We start from the raw sequence: 20,242 nt of genomic DNA, 5'->3' as shown, positions 1-20,242 counted from the left end.
TAATCATTATTTTTTGAACATACCAGAGAGAAGTCTGGGGTCAAGGAGATTATATCACTTCACATTTTGACAAAGCTGCAGGAAATTCATAAGGAATTCATTCTCTAAAATCACATAATCATCATTTGATGACCTTCTAACTGTGCTTTCACACCCAAAATTAATGAAAAATCCTAAAGTAGTCAAAAACATTTAACTGTAGTTTGGACCTATAGGATTTTGTCAGAATAATGTATTTTTGTTGACATATTTCCATTGATACTATGTTTTTGTGTGGAAATATAGAATTATATTAGCAAAAATAAGTTATTCTGACAAAATCTTGTAGGTCCAAAATACAATTAAATAGCATGGTTTGGTGCTCGACTATTTGAATAGGCTCTGTGCAGCTTTTGTGATGCACATTAAGTTCTTCCAGGGGAGGGAAGAATTCTTGCACTGGAAGACCTTTGAAGTAGTGGAAGATATCTTCCTGACCATAAAATATACTGCATATCTTTGTCTGCTTACTCCTGCTGATGGTGCAGGCAGACTTGTCCAGCCTGCACTGCTTGCACCCCTCCTCCATACTCTTCCTCTGCAGATCCTCTACACCCCTGGTAATCTCCCTTTCCCTTGCCCATTGGAGGTGCTATGGGGTCCGGGCGCTGAGCTCTAGATGTCCCAAGGCATTGGCGGGTATACTGGGGGCAAAATGGCCTTGAGGGCCTGGAAATAGGGGGCGAGGATGGGGAACACCGGGATGGAGCTGCCCTCTTCTTCTTTGATGACACCACTGTCGTGCGAGCAAATTCACACTTTTTTTTGCCAGTGGTGGGTGCAAGGGGGGCTTTTGGACTGTGCTGCTGCTGTTGCAATGGGCAGGGTGGTGAAAGGACAAGACAGAACCAATGTAAAGAGAAACAGTCAGTAAGTAATTGAAAAAGAATGAAAAAATAAGAAACTTACTTTATAACCATCACCTATTATCCAAAGCCTCTTTCCTCTCAGGAGTTTGTCTCCCGTGATCAAACCAGACGGATCCCTCCACCGTCTCATCTTTCTGGCTGATCATAGAAGAATCCACTGCCCCTCCCTTGTTCTTTGCTCTGCCAAACTGTGTTATGGTACTCAGAAAGAGCCAGGGGACATCAAAGTCATGCCCAGCGTCGTTTCCCTCCCTTATTGTGTCTGTCCCACTTACTACTTCCTCCCCCAGCATCTCCACATACTAGTCCCTGTATTGGACAAGAACCAGGGGCTAGTACATAACAGCCTTCCTGAAACACTCATTGGCTTTGTAGATCTTTTCTTGGGTGGAACAAAACATCAGGAGTAGTGTTTTTGGTTGGGGATGTGATAAAAGTGTGGTGTAGGGTAGTATTGTCCAAGTGACTGAGATGTTAAAGGGTTCAAACATGCTATACATGGATCTGGTGCCACAAATTGTGCCCGTGGGAATTTTGAGAAAAATGCACATGATTGCACGTAATGAAAGTTGGACTTGTATTTTTCACATTCAAACAGCAGAAATGTTGTAAATGCCAACTCCCCAGGTATGTCCCATCATCTTCAATATTACTCCACCACCATCTTGAAATGCTTTTTTTTTAGGTTTACCCATGTTACCCACTATATATAACCCAACAACCATGAATCCCAAGTTCATACATTTACTTGTTCTTAAAAGGTCTGATATACATTTCATCAGCAACTTCAAGTGAGTTGACTGGCTTATCAGACGATTCACCATCTCTGGGGGAGTCTGGGGTCCAACTCACCTGAATGCTTCCCAGGGCCTTCCTCTGTGCCCTCCTCAGATCTCTCCCCGGCACCCACTCTCACAAACAATATCTTTGATATTGGGGTGCCATGCAAGAGGCCTAATTGCAACAACCCTGGGAGCACAAAATTAGGGATGCCCGGACCCTTAGTCTTTGATATAGGGGTCCCTTGTATACAAAGGACATCATCAAAAGCTGTAAATTCAATGCCACCAATGCCTGAACATTTAAACCAGAATAATAGTGGAAAAGGAGGGCTTGTTTTCAGTGTTGGTGCTCCATCTGTGACAGAGAAACCAAAAGAGAGCACAGAGACAAATGTCTTTGACCTGGGTATACCAAAACTCAAGTAGATAATTGTATTGCTATATGTACATGTATACCTAAAGATGTCTCATGGATGCCTCAAAAATATCAGGACCTTAAAAGGCAGAATTGTCAAGATTTAATAATAGCTCAGATATATATCAAGAGTGGAGGTAAGGCCACACTTCATCTCAGCAACATATTGCGCTCTTCTCCACTCATTATCCTGTGACTGAGTCGGGTTGTTGAGGATGGGCACAATAATATCACATTTGAAATGGCCCGGCTGGTACACACCGCTGGACTTTGCTGGCCCTATCTATATAGCAATATTATCAGGTAATAATGCCCCGTCTAATATAGAATGTTATTACTATACTATGTGAGAAGGTAGTGCAGACACCAGTGTAAATTGCTCAAATATCACAGTGTTGGTGTTATCAATTCAGTCCTCATCTTCTAGTTCAGGTTGTTCTCCATCACTTCAGTCAACCTCTTTCCATAGCCTCTTAGGTTCATCAGTTTCTGTTATTTGATGTGCCTAAGAGGACTTTATCCTGGGATTATCCCATAAGCAGGTAATCCATGCAGGACTCCCTTGAGCTAATGTTATCCAGGAGCAATTTGAGAACCCTGGGAGTTGCAATTGGTGCCAGGGGTCCTAGCACTAATTAATTCCAAAAATCCAATACCCTATATCAATATAAAGCAGGACTATCCTGGAATAACCCAAAATCAAAGTGTTTCACTTTAAGGTGTTATCACAACACAATGGGATCTGCACCCGTGTACAGTGATTCTGGACCTTCTGGGCATGCAACCAATCAGTATGCTTTCCAAGTACGCCTTGGTAGCTTAGTTGGTAAAGCACCAGACCATGAAAGCTGGAGTCCCAGGTTCAAGCCCTGGCCAATGCATGTTTTCTCATACTATAAACAAATATCATAATTTGTCAGGTGTGTTGACTAATCTAATTATATTATAGAATATCCTGTGGGAGTACTTTCAAATGTTATCCATATAGAAATAGTAGTTTTACCTGGTATTTTGAATTACATGTAGGTACTCCCAAAGGATATCCATGGTACAATAAAGAAATCCTAATGTAGTATAAGTAGTACCCAGAGTAGTCTCATTGGATACTATGGGCAGCTTGCAGGTACTTCTAATGAATATCTGGGTATAATAGGGGTATTATGGATAATTGTTAGGATACTAACAGTAAATATAGTAGTCTTATTTGGTGTTCTAGACATCTCATTGGTAATTCCCAAGGATATACAAGTATAAGGAGGATGTTCTAGATGTCTTGGCTAGTTATGGGGACCCCCAAAGGACTTCCATATAAAATAGGAACATTCTACTGGGGCATCTGAGACAGCCAGTGGAACATAAGTAGTAATGTCATTGGATGTTGTGGATACTATACAGGTACTCCAAAAGATATCCATGTATAATAGAGACATTCTGGATGACCATCAGGATACTAACAGTACAAATATTAGCCTCATTCAATATTCTGTGTTGCCCATTGGGATATAATTAGTACCTTCAATAGTTACATTTGATGCTTTGGACATCATGTGGTACTCCCAAAGGATATCCAGGTACAATAAAAACATCCTAGGTGACCATTGGGACACCAACAGTATAAATAACAGTCTCATTAGATGTTTTGAACAATGTGTGGGTGTCCTCACAGGACATCCAGGGTATAATAAAAACATCCTACTAGAGTATCTGTAGTACCCAGTGGGACACAAGTAATACTCAAAGTAGTCACATTAGATATTCTGACTTTATTTTGTACTCCCAAAGGATATCCAGGTATAGTACAGATGTTTTGGATGAAAATTGGGACTCCTGCAGTACAAATAGTAGTCTTATTGGATATTTTGGACACCTTGTGGGTAATGGTAAGATATAACAGAGACATTAGAAATGCCCACAAGGACACCAGTAGTTTTATTGGATGTTTTATATAATTGTAAGTACTCCTAAAGGGTATACATGTATAACAAGGAGATCCCAGATGCTCCAATAGGATATAAGTAATACCCATGGTAGTCTAATTGGATGCTATGGACACTATACAAGTACCCCAAAGGACATCTGGGGTATAATAGGGACATCCTGGATAACCATTTGGAAACCATCAGCACAAATATTAGCTTCTTTGGATCTCCCAGTTAGTATTTGGTGCTCTCAAAGGGTATTTGGGTATATATAAGAATGTTTTGGAGGACTATTAGGATATCAGCAGTAGTCTCATTGGATCTCTTGGACAATATCTGAGTGCTGTTAAAGGACATCTATGGCAACGTAGGGACATTCTACTAGAGCACCTGGGATACTTGGTAGAATATAAGATGTACCCAAGGTAGTCACATTGGATGTTGTGGACACCATACAAGTACTCCAAAAGATATTCTACATAACTAGTGGGAATACCAGCAGTATATATATTAATCTCATTGAATCTTCTTGATACCACATGGATACAATAAAGACATCCTACTAGACCTTCTGGGATACCCAGTGGGACTTGAGTAGTACCCAAAAGTAGTCAAAGTAGTCCTATTGGATGCTTTGGACATCATTTGATACTCACAGAGCATATCTATTTAGTAGGAGTATTTTAGATAGCTATCAAAGTAGTACAAATATTAGTTTTGAGTACATCCTAAAATAGTCCTACTTTGTATTAGTATAGGATGGACATTTTTCAGATTCTTAATTAATGATAGGACCCCTGCCACCAATTGGAACTCCCAGGATTCTCAAATTGTTCCTGGATGACCTTAGCTCAAGGGAGTCCTGTATGGATTACCTGCTTATGGGATAATCCCAGGATAAAGGCCTCTTAGGCACATCAAATAACAGAGACTGATCAACCTAAGAGGCCATGGAAAGAGGTTGACTAAAGTGTTCTCCATCTGCTGCAGAACACCTAGAAAGGCCATCCATCAATAAGGAAGCAGGAACATGCACCAAGCGGAATCGAAACAGAAGAATACCAGCAATCCATCTATTAATGGTTGCATTGGGTTGCAAATCAGGATTATTGATTATACCTTTGATATACTTAGTGTAAGGTTGGAAAGCCTATATATGTAAATCCGCACAGAGCGGATGGTAAGGACCATTTTACTATTTTTTTATCTTCTCTATGTCTTGATTCTCGAACACTTTTCCCATTACACCTTTGGCTCTAGGGCTAGAGGTATCATTTGCTATCTTACTTCTCATAGCCCTCACAGGCTTTCTTAACCACCACTACCACTTTATATCACAGATCAGAGACTGGGTATCACTCCCAGCCAGCCAGCACTATAGGTAGGGACTGGTAGTAGGCATCTCGCCAACCAGCTCCAAGCCCCATTAAGGCCTGGATATACTAATAAACACTTTGATCAGGATCGTACCTCATCATGAGGATACAGTTCCTGAACACGCGTGACAAACATCTATTATTAGTACAATTCTCTCACCCACTGATTAATCAAGTTAAAGTTGTATGATAGTTGTTCCCCATTTTCTTATTGGACGATTTATTCCTCAGACCACTTTTCATCTATTCTCCTTTCGGTCTAAGGAACAGACGGTTAGCTATATAAACCCTACACATTGCATCTATAGCTCTTTAGTTTTCTATTACTTGATTTACCCGCTTTACTCCTCAACTGAAACCCTTGAGTTTACTCCCAAGTCCTCTACCCGCTATATTTACTAGCGTCTGTTGACCTCAAAGCTCATTGAACCTCTTACTCCCTGCAAGTGCAGTAAGAGACAGGTTTTGTTTTTGTTATAGTATATCATTGCCTCATAGCGGAGTGCACAGAATAAACTAAATAGTTCAAGCTTTGCCTGTGAGTACCTGTGTTCCCTTTCATTGAGAAGCAGAGATCCAAAGTAGCTAGGATATCGCTTTCCGTCCTCTCTAACTTGCTAAAATAAAGCCTACAGCAACCATTAAGGTGTCCATTGCTAAAATTACTTCTCTATCACAGTTGTATTTAAGCGACCATAGAGCAGGTGACTTGACTATAGCATCCTTGAGGATATCCATAGCATAGCTTGAACATGTTCTGGACCAAAATAAAAGGTTACACCCTTTGGGATCAAGTCCACAAGCGGACACATATGGAAAGTATAGTCTTTAATAAAAATGCACACCACTCCTGTTGTCCCTAAGAAGCTGTGTACATCCATCACTGTTTGACAAATAGGCCAGTCCTGTATGACCTTGACTCTGGCAGGATCTGGACGTTGTCCTTCATAAGTGCACCAGTGTCCCACAACTGACACTGTGGGTGTGCAGAGTGTGAATTTTTTTGCAGGCACTGTTGCGCCTGCATGGCCGAGTCTCTGTAATATTCTGTTCACGTTAGTAAGGTGTTCATATACAAACTTATATATATCCGCATTTTGCGGAATCGCTTTGTGATAACCATCTGCTTTTTCGTAGCGGGTTTTTGGTCTTTTGGACAGACAATCATCTAGAAAGGGGATGCAATGGTCTGGGATCTTGTCCTGCAAGATAAAAGTTACATCCGCATGAAAAATAGGAACTGAATCAGTCTATCCCATTGGAAGAGTGGTCAAGCAATGCAAACTCAGAGGTGTTCCAAAGGTTGTCATGTCCCTGGGGTTGACAAAACCGGACAAACCTGGTCTCTGCTAAAGCAGACATTGTTCTCCATGGAGTCACCATTGTTCTCCTAGGAGTCATTATACTACAGTGAGTAGCACCTCCGACTATAAGTAGTAGGGGGTTTAGTATAGGAATACCTCAGTTGTTTATATAGCCTCTTAGGCAGTGGCTGAGGTATGTTACTTGACATTTATTATGCCCTCTTTATGAGGACTGGAGACCTCACCAGCTCCAAGGAGTTATTTGACAAATTCGTTTTACTCCATCAGACGTCCAACATTGCCTTGGCCCCCTATTCATTCCAGCAACTCACCAAATTGTCCTGGGATGGGACATCGCCTATCCAGGACCACATTGCGAAAATCTGGACAATTGATTCACACCTCTCTGGAATGAAACTAGGAGTTGATACCAAACTCATGGCCTTTGCTCTTCTTCAATCTCTCCCATGCACTCCTGAATGGCAAATATTTCAGTCATCAGTTATCAACACGATTGAAGAAAATAAACTTACCTTCGATGCAGTTGAGATCCGGATTACTGCAGAAGTTGCACGACAGTCAGGGAAGGCCCCTGGAGGTTCTGAATCAGCACTCAAATCCGAGGAGAAGTGGTGTGACTTCCACAAAGCCAAATCACACAACACCTCGGAGCGTTGAACACTTCAGTCAGCTGGAAAAGGTCAAAAGAAGAAGGGAAAGGAAAGACACAAGGATAAAGGAAAGGAGAAGGAAAAGGCAAATACGGCAGAGCAATCATCTGGACCTGACTCCAAGGAGGAACAGAGTCATATTGCACCGAAATGTGTATATATTTCCAAGCCCCTTGCTAAACGCATTCAAGCTTACCTTGTGTCAGAACCCAATAAAACCAAAACAACAATCATTATTGACTCTGGAGCAATATTCCATATGGTCCCTCACTGCTCCTGGTTTGAGCCAGGAACATACGATGTTCTGTATCCTCCAAGGACAATCAGTTTTGGGGATGAATCCTCTGTAAATGCCATTGGAATTGGAACAGTGATCCTACAAGCAACTGTTGGCAAAAAGGACTACAATTTTACACTGTCTAATGTCTTACTTGTGCCAAACTTCACTTTAGCACTTGTCTCTGTCCACAAATTGTCCAAAATGGGGTTATCAACACTTTTTCCAGCAGGGTCAAATGTTTGTGAAGTTTGGAACTTATCCTCACTGCCTTACACAAGTGAGGACTTTATCACATCCAAGCAAAACCCGAAATCAACCCAGAGTCAGCTTTTGCAACAGTAGATGTAAATTTATTGCACAGGAGAATGGAACACATTGGAATGGACCGCTTGCAACGAATGGTTACAAAAGGACAGCTCCAAAACATAGACACCCTTACCGGAACCCCGGAGTTCTGTGAACCTTGTGCTTCAGAAAAGATGAAGAAATTACCTTTCAAGTCCACTGGAGGAAACCGGGCCAAGCGCCCCATACAAATTGTGCACACAGATGTTGGAGGACCAATCAAACCAACCTCCAGGGAGGGTTTTTGGTACTGGATTATCGTTGTAGATGATTTCTCCAAATTTCCTTGGATATATTTCCTAAAATATAAAAGTGAAGCACTGGAACGATACAAGCAATGGAAAGAAGATGTCCAAACATTCTTCCGGACTCATTTGGGAGAAGAAAACTTCACTTCACTATACACATAATTCCTCTGGAGTGATGGGGGAGGAGAATATACTGGCAATGTATTCAAAAATCAACTTTGAGGAGATGGTGTCCTCCAAGGAAGTACAGCTGCAGATACTCCGGAACAAAATGGCATTGCAGAACGCATGAATCAGACATTGGCTACATTAGCAACCACTATGCTCCATAATTCCAAGCTCCCAAAGTCATTTTGGGTAGATGCCATGCAAACAGCTGCATATATCACAGCACGCAGCCCAGCATCAGGACTCCATGGAAAGGCCCCATATGAAATACTGTTTAAAAGGAGAGTTGATCCAACTTTGTTTCGCCCTTTCAGATGCCAAGCATATGCCTTGATTCCAAAAGACAAAAGGCAAGGGAAGTTTTACTCCAAGGGGCGCAAAGCCATAATGATTGGCTACACACATGGAAAGCAAGCCTACAAACTCCTAGACACCAAAAAACAAACTGTGTTTTCCAGTTGGCATATCATATTCAATGAATCCGGAAAGGTACAAAAGGATGACACTGCTCCCTGGAACACAGACACTAGCACAGATCAGTGGGAGGGACTCATTCCAGAGAATGCTCACTATCCAGACCAAAAAACATTGGAGGAGGATGATCCTGACCCTCAAATCTGAGATCCAAATGAATTGCAAATGGAACCACATCTCCAAGGAGATGTTCCACAAGCAATGGAACCATATCAGCATCCGAGAGCAGTGGGGCAATACCTCTGTGTAGACATTCCGAGAGCAGTGGGAGCACCTGATCAGCTAAGACACCCTCCATAACAGTCTCTACAACCAAGACCTAAACACTGGCCATCTTCAGAACGGAAAGCCAAAGTAGAGTGACAGTCAGTGGGAGGACAGCCCCTCAACATACAGCCAGCTGATGTGGAAAAAGTCCGAATACAGCTAGACAGCCTGTCTGTTGGATCAGCTTCTGGAAGGCATACAACACCTCCAAGGAGTCATCCAACGCCTCCGAGGAGTGATTCAACACCTTCAGGAGTGAGTGGGGCAACAAATACACAAATGCATCTACTCCCTGGAGTACCTGCACAAGTTCCTAAAAGAGCATTCATGCCTGCTGAAGTCCTAGGAGTACGCAGAAGCAGTCGCCAGACCCGTCCTGCAGACAAAAACCGAGATTATCAAAGGACTCTAGATGAGAAACAGTCTCGAAAAGAGCAGCATGACAACTCCATGGAGAAACCTAACACTCCTGAGGTTCATGAAGAAACATCTGATACAGAGGAGACATTCTTTGCTGGAATAGCAAGTACCGGTCCATCTAACACAGACCTTCCAAGGACACTAAAGGAAGCCTTATCACGTCCGGATGGAGAATTATGGAAGTCTGCCTTGGAGGAGGAACTCCTAAGTCTCAATACTAATGCAGTATATGACACTGTTCCACTTCCGAAGGGAGTAAAACCCATCACATCAAAACCTGTGTTCCGGATCAAGTTTGATCAAAACGGAAACATTGAGAGATACAAACTCCGGATTGTTGCACGAGGTTTTACTCAAAGGGAGGGGATTGATCACCAGGAGGTTTTTGCTCCGGTTGCAAACTCAGAGTCAATCCAAATTATTCTAGCCCTGGCAGCAAAGTACGACCTAGAACTTGATCAAATGGACGTATCCACAGCTTATCTCAATGGAGAACTTGAAGAAGAACTGTACATGCTTCCTCCAGGGGGTGTTTCTATCCAACCTGGATACTGCTGGAGATTGAAGAAATCCATCTACGGGTTAAAACAAGCTGGTCGTACATGGAACAAAACTTTTGATCGCAAGCTCCAGGAGCTCGGTTTCACAAGACTAAAGGCAGAAACATGTCTCTATGTATTCTGGGACAATGAACAAATATGCTTTGTTGTTGTCTATGTAGATGACCTCCTCTTAGGAGCTTCATCCCAAAAATTCATGGATATCACAAAAGCCAAACTCGAATCCATATTCAAAATGCGGGACCTTGGAGAAGCAAAATACATCCTCGGAATAGAAATCCAATGTGATCGTTCAAACAAAACAATATCCCTATTGCAACGCCAATACATTGACACAGTCCTGGAGTGTACTGGAATGAAGAACTGCAAACCAGTATGGACACCAATGGCCCATGGATCAAAACTCCTTGCAAATGCTTCAGGGGAAGATATTGTGCAACACGATATGCATATTGAAGGGTGTCAAGTGTCATACCTCTCAATTGTAGGCTCCCTCATGTATGCCATGCTTGGAACCCGCCCAGACATTGCCTACATTGTTGGAATACTAAGCAGACATAGCTCAGCTCCAAGGAGCCATCACTGGGAAGCTGCAAAATGTGTCCTCTGATATCTGAAAGCAACCAGGGACATGGAACTACAATATAATGGCACAGATGTCTCCATGGACATGGATTTCTATGGATATTCAGATGCAGATTGGTCTGGAGACCCAGACACGTCTTGATCAACATCAGGGTTTGTCTTTATCATCATCCGAGGAGCAATCTCCTGGACAAGCAAAAGACAAAGCATGGTAGCTTTATCCTCCACGGAGTCAGAGTACATTGGATTGAGCAATGCTGGACAACACCTTGCATGGCTTTGGACATGTTTTGAAGAAATTGGACATGCTCAAAATGGACCTACAACATTGCACTGTGACAATCAAGCAGCTATCATTCTTACACGAGATCCACAGTTCTGTGCTCGCACAAAACACATTCAACGGAAATATCATTTTATCCAAGATGACTTAGTATCAAAGGGAGAGGCAGTAATCAGATACGTTCCTACAGGAGATATGGTTGCAGACATTCTCACTAAACCCCTCACTCATGAAAAACACTGGAAATTCTCTAAAGCTATGGGACTACGGTTGCACTTGAGTGGGAGTGACAAAACCGGATAAACCCGGTCTCTGCCGAGTAATCTGAGGTGATGAATGAGATAATAAGAGTCCCAGAAGACAATGGTTATGATGGATGAGCAGTAGGACACTTGGATGGTGAGATATGTGGTCAGGAAGATGGCTAGAGCACAGGGCTCATAACCTATTAAGAACAAAGCTTGAAGGAAGTGTCTAGCCACTTGCTGAGAGCAATCAGGGACTGGAACTAGAGTCCAATGTGAGTAACTTTATTATTAGAGAGTATGACAGGTATACAGTACCTAGAGTCCAATGTGAGTAACTAGAGAATAGGAAGCATTGGACTCTGCAGTACTGTCCGAAGTTTTGTAAACAAAGGTAAACAAAGCAGCCACAAAGGCAAAATACTAGAGAACACAATCAATAGTGAATGATAGAAGAATAGATAGAGAAAGGAATGAAAATTTATAGGTAGCACATGTTATGATAACACAATTTTTGGACCTTCCCTTTACTTTTATTCTCCACTTTAACCTTGTACTTTAGCTTTCATACATGGTGCCACGTGGCACTTCCCCTTTTGTCCAAACTCCTCTTTCTCGCGCTGCGTTGCCTTTCTTCTTATTATAGATACAACTCTCTCACACAGTGGAGCTGGCCATGCGGGCTAGGCCCTATGACATCATCAGCTACTGTCTTGATCAACTGTATAGTACACATGCACAAATAACCCTGTAGTAGTATATATACCCCAATAAATCCAGGAGACTCCTCAGCGAGTCCTCCTGTTGTATACCAACTAACTCTCTGCATCTTAAGGGGTAGCCACCCCCTCTTCATTCTCTTTATAGTGTGTTCCTGTGTGCGCCAGAGTAACTAACTCTTGGTTGTTACAGCACAAAGGTGCAGAATCACCAAAACTAACACCGAGTCACAAAAACAATGCTGCACAAGGTCCAGCATTTCAGAAGCTGCCAAGAAACACCAGCCAGAAAAGGAGGCCTCCAAGAAGGCAACAGATTCAGGTATGGACATTGACAATAACATTACAGTCACAAAAATGTTGATGCCTCCCCCATCCAGCGGTAAGTTTTCATTTGACTCATTAATATCTATCTAATACAGCATTTCTAGTACTCACACAAAAGTCTCTTCCACAGCCGTCATTTCTCACTGCCATTTCCAAGGCTAGGAACAAGAAGTACAATATTGATTTCATACAGGTTGATGCATCCTTAGAAAACCTGAAAGGTTTTTTTTCCCTTTCAGAGTCTCACATTGTCTCCTACTAACATACTTCTAGCTATTTTATATAAGGACTTCCCATTTGCCAGTGTCGGTCTCCACCTCCTTGACACCATGGAGCTTGACCCCGATTTCTCTCCAGGCCCTACTTCCCCTTAAGCATTCAGTTTTATTGAGCGGATTGAGCAGGTGGACCCAAACTCCCCCCAATTTGATGAAAATAACCATGGCTTGTACTGGGGGCACCACCAATTTATGTTAGGGCCTATGATATGCTCAACAGTACTAACATCTTGGGAAGTCATAGGTACCTGCAAGGTAGCAAGCCGCTTTATTGCAGCTGCAATCAAAACATGTATGGTTGCACAACACATCTGCTTTCAAGATAAAATTCCTTCTGCCGCTTTCCTTGCAGACACCTACCTACAGAGTGCCATTGAACGTGTTTGGGAAGTCTGGAGAGCCGCTGGGGGGGTAATTACTCCCATTCATCTTTATAATATTCACGCTAATTTATTCTTCAGCCCCTGCTAAAAGGGAAGGGCACTTCCTTTATAGTGGACCCGGTGCTTTCTCCAATGAATCCCCCCTCTGTGTCCGACTATCATCTTTGGCCTGGATCACCTTCCTCGTCATCCAATATCTTCTTACAGCAACTGTTTCCTAGCACACTAACTTCAGCTGCATTGGAATTATCAGGCCTCAGTGTACTTGCATCAGTTGCTGCCGTCACTCCCTCAGCAGGTCCGACTGCCACAGCTGAATCTGAATCACCAAGCGGAGAACAGCAAGCAGATCTTGACGTGAGTATCTGATTTCTATCTACAAGCCTACAAGTTACTCACATTTATTATTATGACACAGATATTCAAAAAAGATGATCTTATTGAATGGATGAAGAATCATAAGGTTCCTCTTCCAAGCCTCAAGTAGTGAATGGAAAAAGGCAAGCAGCATGACATGTTTATATTATTTTATCAATATGATGTATCTCTACAGATCTTGTCACTGTGATTCTGGCCTTGCCGCCTGAAAAACAATCTTCAAAATCTGAGGTTGCATTACTTATGACTAATGTAAGCTTTTATCCTACTTTTCAAATACTTATACTAATGACTTTCACTCCAGCAAAAAATGAAGAAGGTCCCTCACAAGGCCACAAGAACCTAATGAATATCATCATCAATTATTGCAGAGGGATGCATGTGTACAATTAGGACTTGTTGTCATTCTTAGGGCTCAATTGCAGGTTGATTTTTTTCAAGTTTGCTTTCCTTCTTTCATTGTAAAATTGTCGTATTTTAAAGACCTTGTATTAGTATGTTTCAAAATCTCATGGTAGTTCATTTATTGACTGTGCATGCTATGTATGGAGTAAACATAACTATTATGTGACTAAGTGCGACTACAATACTGACTATTAATGACTAGGTCTTGACTGCAGCTTGACTATGTTCAACTATGCTAGACTGCAAACGCAACTACAGCTTGACTACAGTCAGACTATGCCAGACTGTGGGCTTGACTAAACCAGACTACAATTAATGCTACATTTATTGGTGAGACTTGACAATAGTAGACTAGGTTGGACTATTCTGACATATTTTAGTCCTCAAAATACACGATTCTTGCAGATCGGACTAATCCCGGACTATATATGACTACAGGCGACTATTTCTGACTAATGCTTTTTACTGAGTGTGATGGGTCAATACACCCAAGTACAACTCCAGGAGTGCTACATTGCCAAACACTGGCCCACCTAGGACAATCTCAAGGGGGAGATCAAAAAATATTTCAAACCCCAAGCTGAGCATGACTGGGTGCACCAGCAAATCCGTTCCTTCAAACAAGGAAACATGAGGACAGATGACTTTGTTACCCGATTCCTGGCCCTCTCTATTCAAGAGGGTCTAGGTAATGAACATGCAGGAGAGCTGCTAGAACGCAATGTGAACCCCCACATTGCAGAACAGCTTTATCTGCAGGATATTCAAAGGGAACTGCTACAACTGTGGCCAAGAGGAACACATGTCCTGAGAGTGTAGAAACGGGGCACAGGCCGCCCAACAAAAAAATAACCAAGGGTGCCAGGCACACCAATTAGAAACAGAAAAGCCGGACAATTGGCTCAATAATCCGGCTGATCATTTGTACAATGAAATCCGAGCCTTCTTTTACAACCAACGGGTTGCTGAACTGAAAGCTCAGGGAAAAGAGTTTGGATCTTAGATCACTTAGGTGCCTTCGGTCCTTTTAACAATGAAGTAAACCACAACAATGTGGCCCCTGCTCTGGGGTGTGGCACAAGCAATAAAGGAAAGGGGGTGGCTCCCCAATTTCTACATAAATTTCTAAATTTGTTATCTGAAGTACGTACCTGTATAAAGAATTGTAACTGTTGTTATGATAACACAATTTTCGGACCTCTCCTTTATTTTATTCTCCGCTTTAACCTTGTACTTTAGCCTTTACACATGGTGCCACGCGGCACTTCCCCTTTTTCCAAACTCCTCTTTCTCACGCCGCGTTGTCTTTCTTCTTATTTTAGACACAACTCTCTCACACAGTGGAACTGGCCATGTGGGCTAGGCCCCATGACATCATCAGCTACTGTCTTGATCAACTGTATAGTACACATGTACAAACAACTCTGTAGTAGTATATATACCCAAATAGATCCAGGAGACTCCTCAGCGAGTCCTCCTGTTGTATACCAACTAACTCTCTGCAGCTCAAGGGGTAACCACTCCCCATTCACTACCCTTATAGTGTGTTCTTGTGTGCGCCAGAGTAACTAACTCTTGGTTGTTACAACTGTGATATTTATGACACTACCGCTGCACGAGTGTCTCCCCAGGAGTGTGGCCCCAGCAAGACAAGCACTAGGATGCTTGATCCTGGTAAAAATAAAAATAAAAATATAGAAAATCTTAAAGTAGAAAAACATGTGTCTTTTGATGTTTCTTCTTCTTCTCCAGAGCCACTTTCCAACCAAATCCCAAGGTGTGTGTTGATGCGCCACATATTTATTCCAATGTAAGATCCATTTAGATGTTGGAGTGGAAAACCTTGCTCGGGGCATAGTACACCCAACCAGCGCACTGCTTGATTCAGGTGCTAACAGAATTGTCATAGATCAGGTCTGGGCGCAGCAAGTTGGACTCCCCCTTGTATAATTAGATGTATCTATTCCCGCCTATAATATTAATGGTACACCTAATGCAGGTGGCTGCATTACACACAAATGTTCCTTTGTTGTTGAGTATCAAGGACACAGAGAACGAGTCACTGCTGAAGCTACCCAACTAGGGAAGATTAATTTAATCTTATGCTGGACCTGGCTATTTAAACACAATCCTGAGATCAACTGGCAGACAGGGGTTGTTACATTGTCACATTTCCCTCAGGAGTGTGATGACTTGGGTAAGCCAAGTCATGTCCGTCAAACTGAGCTTGACAAAAGGATAAACGCTAGTCACATTTATGCCAAACTCAGATCTTTGGATAAGATTGACAATAACGAGGATGAGGTAAAACCTGAGGAAGAGATTAAGAGGCTGGTACCTCCAGAGTACTATGACTTCTGGAAAGTCTTTTATAAACATACATCAGAGCGCTTGTTACAATTGACATACCAGCACCTACTTACGCTTCACTTTTTGTACTTTTACTTTTTATTTTCCAAGTCACATGACTGATCATGTGACCATTGACTTTACTTTACATTTTCGGACTTTTCATAAGTTACATGACCAGTCATGTGACACATCACCTGACCAGTGTCTAGGCTCACAATGTGACTGGTCACATGCTAAACATCGGACTTTAAACTTTATTTACAACTGTACAGTACCTCGTGTATTTTAGTATATATACAGGAGCAATACATGGGGAGGGACTCAGCGAGTCCTCCTGTTGTCTACCAACAACTAACTTGTTGAAACCTAATGGGTAACCACTCCCACCTCTTCCTCTTTTTTTGAGTGTTGTTTTCATTGTGCTCCAGTGCCCCAAGACTGTGTCTCGTTAGTGTTGTCACAGTGCTTCCCACAGGCTAAGCCTTGGGACCATGCTATAGATTTGAAGGACACCTTCAAACTGCAAAAAGGATATATGATTACTCTGTCTGCACCAGAAAGAGATGAGGTTTTAAGTTTCATAGATGAACAGCTTAAGAAGGGTTACATCAGACCTTCCAAGAGCCCTATGACATTCCCGGTGTTTTTCATTCCTAAAAAGGATAGTAAGAAGTGTATGATTATGGACCATCATTACTTGAATAAGTACATGGTTAAAAACACGTATTTGCTGCCTTTGATCAGTCAGCTAGTAGATAAATTGGCTGGTGCTAAAATCTTGACAAAAATGGATCTCAGGTGGGGATACAATAATGTACACATCAAAAAAGAAGGTGCTTGGAAGGCCACATTCACGTGCCACCAAGGATCATTTGAGCCCCTTGTCATGTTTTTTGGGTTGACCAATTCACCAGCAACCTTCCAGAGCATGATGAATGAGATCATTGCGGATATGGAAAACTGTGTCATCATTTGCATTGATGATTTAATAATATTTACAAAGTCGGATAATGAGGCTAAGCACAACAAGATCGTGCAAGAAGTCCTTTGATGCTTACAGTAATGGGACCTATTTGTCAAACCCTGAAAATGTAATTTTAAAGTGAAGGAAGTAGACTTCCTTGGTATGATAATTGGCCAGAATGGAATCAGGATAGATCCTGTAACAGTTCAAGCTATATTGGATTGGCCTGAACCTACTTGCGTCAAATGAGTTGGGGCCTTCCTTGGCTTAGGCAATTTCTACCGAAGGTTTGTTGAAATCTTTGCAAAAATAACAAGACCGTTGAACAATCTCACTAAAAAAAATATTGTTTGGCCCTGGGGCACCAAAGAACAGGAAGCTTTTGATAATCTTAAACAGGCATTTACAACAGCGCCCATATTAGCATTTCCCCAATTAGATAAAGAGTTCTGGCTAGAAACTAACTCTTCTGATTTTGCTACTGGGGCCGTTTTGTCAATCAAATACCCTGATGATCTTTGGAGGCCTTGTGTCTATTTATTGCATAGTTTGTCGCCCACAAAGTGCAACTATCAGATTTACAACAAGGAGATGCTGGCCATCAATAGAGCTTTAGAGCACTGGCAGTGCTACTTAGAAGGTGCTAGGCACTAATTTGAAATTTGGACTGATCATAAAAATCTAGAGTATTTTATGATGGCCCGGAACGTGAACCAAAGGCAGGCCGCTATGCGGTGTACTTCTTTAGGTTTAATTATAAATTAATTCAAAAACCAGGTACTTCTATGGGGAAAGCGGATGCTTTATCTAGAAGAGAGGATTATGCCAACGGCATCGAGAATGGCAACAAAAGTGTCACCCTGATAAATCAATCCAGGGTTGCCAATGTTTGAATCAGGCAAGACTCTGATCTTCTAGAAGTCTTCAAGAGAGACATCTCCTCAGAAGAGAAGGCGCACCTTGATGGCAATGAACATTAGAAGATGGGCTCTTCCATTACAAGGACAATATCTATGTGCCTGAATTTGCAAAGATTAGGGCAATAGATAGACATCATGACACTCCAGTGGCTGGGCACCCTGGGTGGCAATGAACAATGGAGTTGATCTCCAGAAACTACATGTGGCCTGGCATGGTCAAAGACGTACAGGAATACATAAAATCCTGTCTGAGATATGCCATGACAAAGAACTCTTGCCAACCGCCAGCTGGTAAACTTAAGACAAATCTGATACCAGGTGGTCCCTAGCAGGATATATTGGTTGATTTCACAACAGATTTACCCGAGTCAAATGAGTATGATTTGGTAATGGTGGTAGTAGATTGCTTCTCCAAAGAAGTGGTATCTATTCCCACAAACAAAACTATCACAGCCGCTGGTATAGCAGACTTATTTAAAGATTTTTTATGATCTACACACAGGTTACCGGAAACAGTTATCTCCAATAGGGGACCCCAATTCGCTAGCAAATTTACAAAAGAACTTTGCCAGATACTAGGCATCAAACCTATATTATCAACAGCATTTCATCCGCAAACAGATGGACAAATGGAGAGGCTCAATCAAGAATTGAAGCAATACCTCCGTATATTTTTTAATGACAGGCAGACACATCAGGAAAAAACCTTTTGCTATATAGCAGAGGGGTTTGTACATATGTGCACATAAAGACTTTTATAGCACCTATGTATAGCATTTATAGCATTATAAGAGTAACTATATCATTATCACTGTCCCTATAGTACTTTATGAGCAACTATAGTATGATCATAGTGACTATAATGTTATATGAGCAATAAGAGCAATGGGAGCAACAAAAGCAATAATAGTATTTGTTACGATAACACATTTTTGGACTTTCCCTTTACTTTTATTCTCCGCCTTAACCTTGTACTTTAACCTTTACACAAGGTGCCACGCGGCATTTCCCTTTCTCGCGCCGTGTTGCCTTTCTTCTTATTTTTTAGACACAACTCTCTCACACAGTGGAACTGGCCATGCAGGCTAGGCAGGGTATTTTGCTATGACAAGCCTTTGGTCTTGGAATTTGGAATGAGGGAATTTGTCTTCTTCATTATCCATGGTCATTTTCAGATAGCTCTGAAAAGCGACCACCTTTTCACGACGCAGAAGCCATGTCACCATTTGTGGTGCTTCATTTGTTTTATTATAAGCACTCCAACCCTCTTGTGCAATGTCAATATAGAAGCGCTCAAACATCTTGGTGTTGTAATGGTTGATGGAGAATATTGGGGGAAACAGATAAATGAATGTCGCAATGAGGGAAGTTAAGCCAGAATGGCTCATAAACACCACCAGAGACATTGTTATCCTTGCATCTGTATTAGTTCTAGCGTTCTGAATGACTTTTTCTGTCTAGTTTTGCATACATGGCTCTCTAGGAGTAGATCCTGAAAGCTCAGAAGCAGGCCTTTTGCATTTGGGACAGGTGCCATACTTTGTACCTGTCACTAGACATTGTTCTGAATATTCTGTAACATAGCAAGCCAAAACAGGATGAACTCTCCTGATAGCCCCATCACCCCCAGTGATGTCTATCTCTTCAATGCCAGCCTTCTTCAAAGGTTTTAGTATGACCGTGGGATAGTGAGTGCTCATAGACCTTACTATTTGTGGCAATGCAGTGATAGTCAAAGGTGTCAATTCTTGTGCTGCTTGAAGTATAGAAGTACAGAGTAAAACAAATACAGTAGTACAGAGACAAAAGTGATAAGACATTTTACAAGTACCAGTTTACAAAGCGCAATATTGGTGTTTGTGATCACGAGAGTCAGGGAGACTAGACATCATCAGGAAAAAGCTTTTTTCTATATAGCAGAGGGGTTTGTACATATGTGCAAATAAAGACTATTATAGCATCTATAGCACTTATAGCACTATAAGAGCAGCTATAGTATGATCCAAGTCCCTATAGTACTTAGTGACTTCTCATTTGTGCTTCATTCTCTTTTCACTTATTTCTCACAGTCTAATTTTTCAATGGCAGGCAAAAGAAGTTCCAAGGGTAAATCTAAAGCTCCTCGCTCAAAGGCTAAAAATGATACAGTTACTTTGAGTGCTGAGGAGTATCAGTGCATTGTGGATGCTATGAATTCTGATGTGCAATCTACCCAAGCAGCTCAAAAAGAGGCATTGGAAGCCAAACATCAAGGTAACATGTATAT

General features: G+C 41.8%; 3 protein-coding genes across 3 annotated transcripts; 2 read left to right on the top strand and 1 right to left on the bottom strand.

The window, feature by feature from the left end:
• Positions 1-292: 292 nt before the first annotated feature.
• On the bottom strand, positions 293-623 carry SERLADRAFT_432546 (uncharacterized protein; the record flags this gene model as incomplete). The annotated part of the gene is made up of 2 exons (XM_007312711.1): positions 293-472; positions 534-623. 2 exons carry the CDS (start codon positions 621-623, stop codon positions 293-295), a joined length of 270 nt encoding a protein of 89 aa, XP_007312773.1.
• Positions 624-12,293: 11,670 nt separating this feature from the next.
• On the top strand, positions 12,294-13,444 carry SERLADRAFT_404863 (uncharacterized protein; the record flags this gene model as incomplete). The annotated part of the gene is made up of 5 exons (XM_007312710.1): positions 12,294-12,351; positions 12,401-12,517; positions 12,927-12,985; positions 13,036-13,314; positions 13,376-13,444. 5 exons carry the CDS (start codon positions 12,294-12,296, stop codon positions 13,442-13,444), a joined length of 582 nt encoding a protein of 193 aa, XP_007312772.1.
• Positions 13,445-15,702: 2,258 nt separating this feature from the next.
• Positions 15,703-15,909, top strand: SERLADRAFT_343458 (uncharacterized protein; the record flags this gene model as incomplete). The annotated part of the gene is made up of 1 exon (XM_007312709.1): positions 15,703-15,909. A coding segment is annotated over one exon (207 nt), but the record flags the coding sequence as incomplete, so codon positions are not given.
• Between the last annotated feature and the right edge of the window lie 4,333 nt (positions 15,910-20,242).

The sequence above is a fragment of the Serpula lacrymans genome (genome assembly GCF_000218685.1).
Source record: "Serpula lacrymans var. lacrymans S7.9 unplaced genomic scaffold SERLAscaffold_1, whole genome shotgun sequence".
NCBI classification, from domain to species: Eukaryota; Fungi; Basidiomycota; class Agaricomycetes; order Boletales; family Serpulaceae; genus Serpula; species Serpula lacrymans.
Note: the sequence above shows the minus strand (reverse complement) of the source record. Positions and strands in the feature narration are given on the sequence as shown.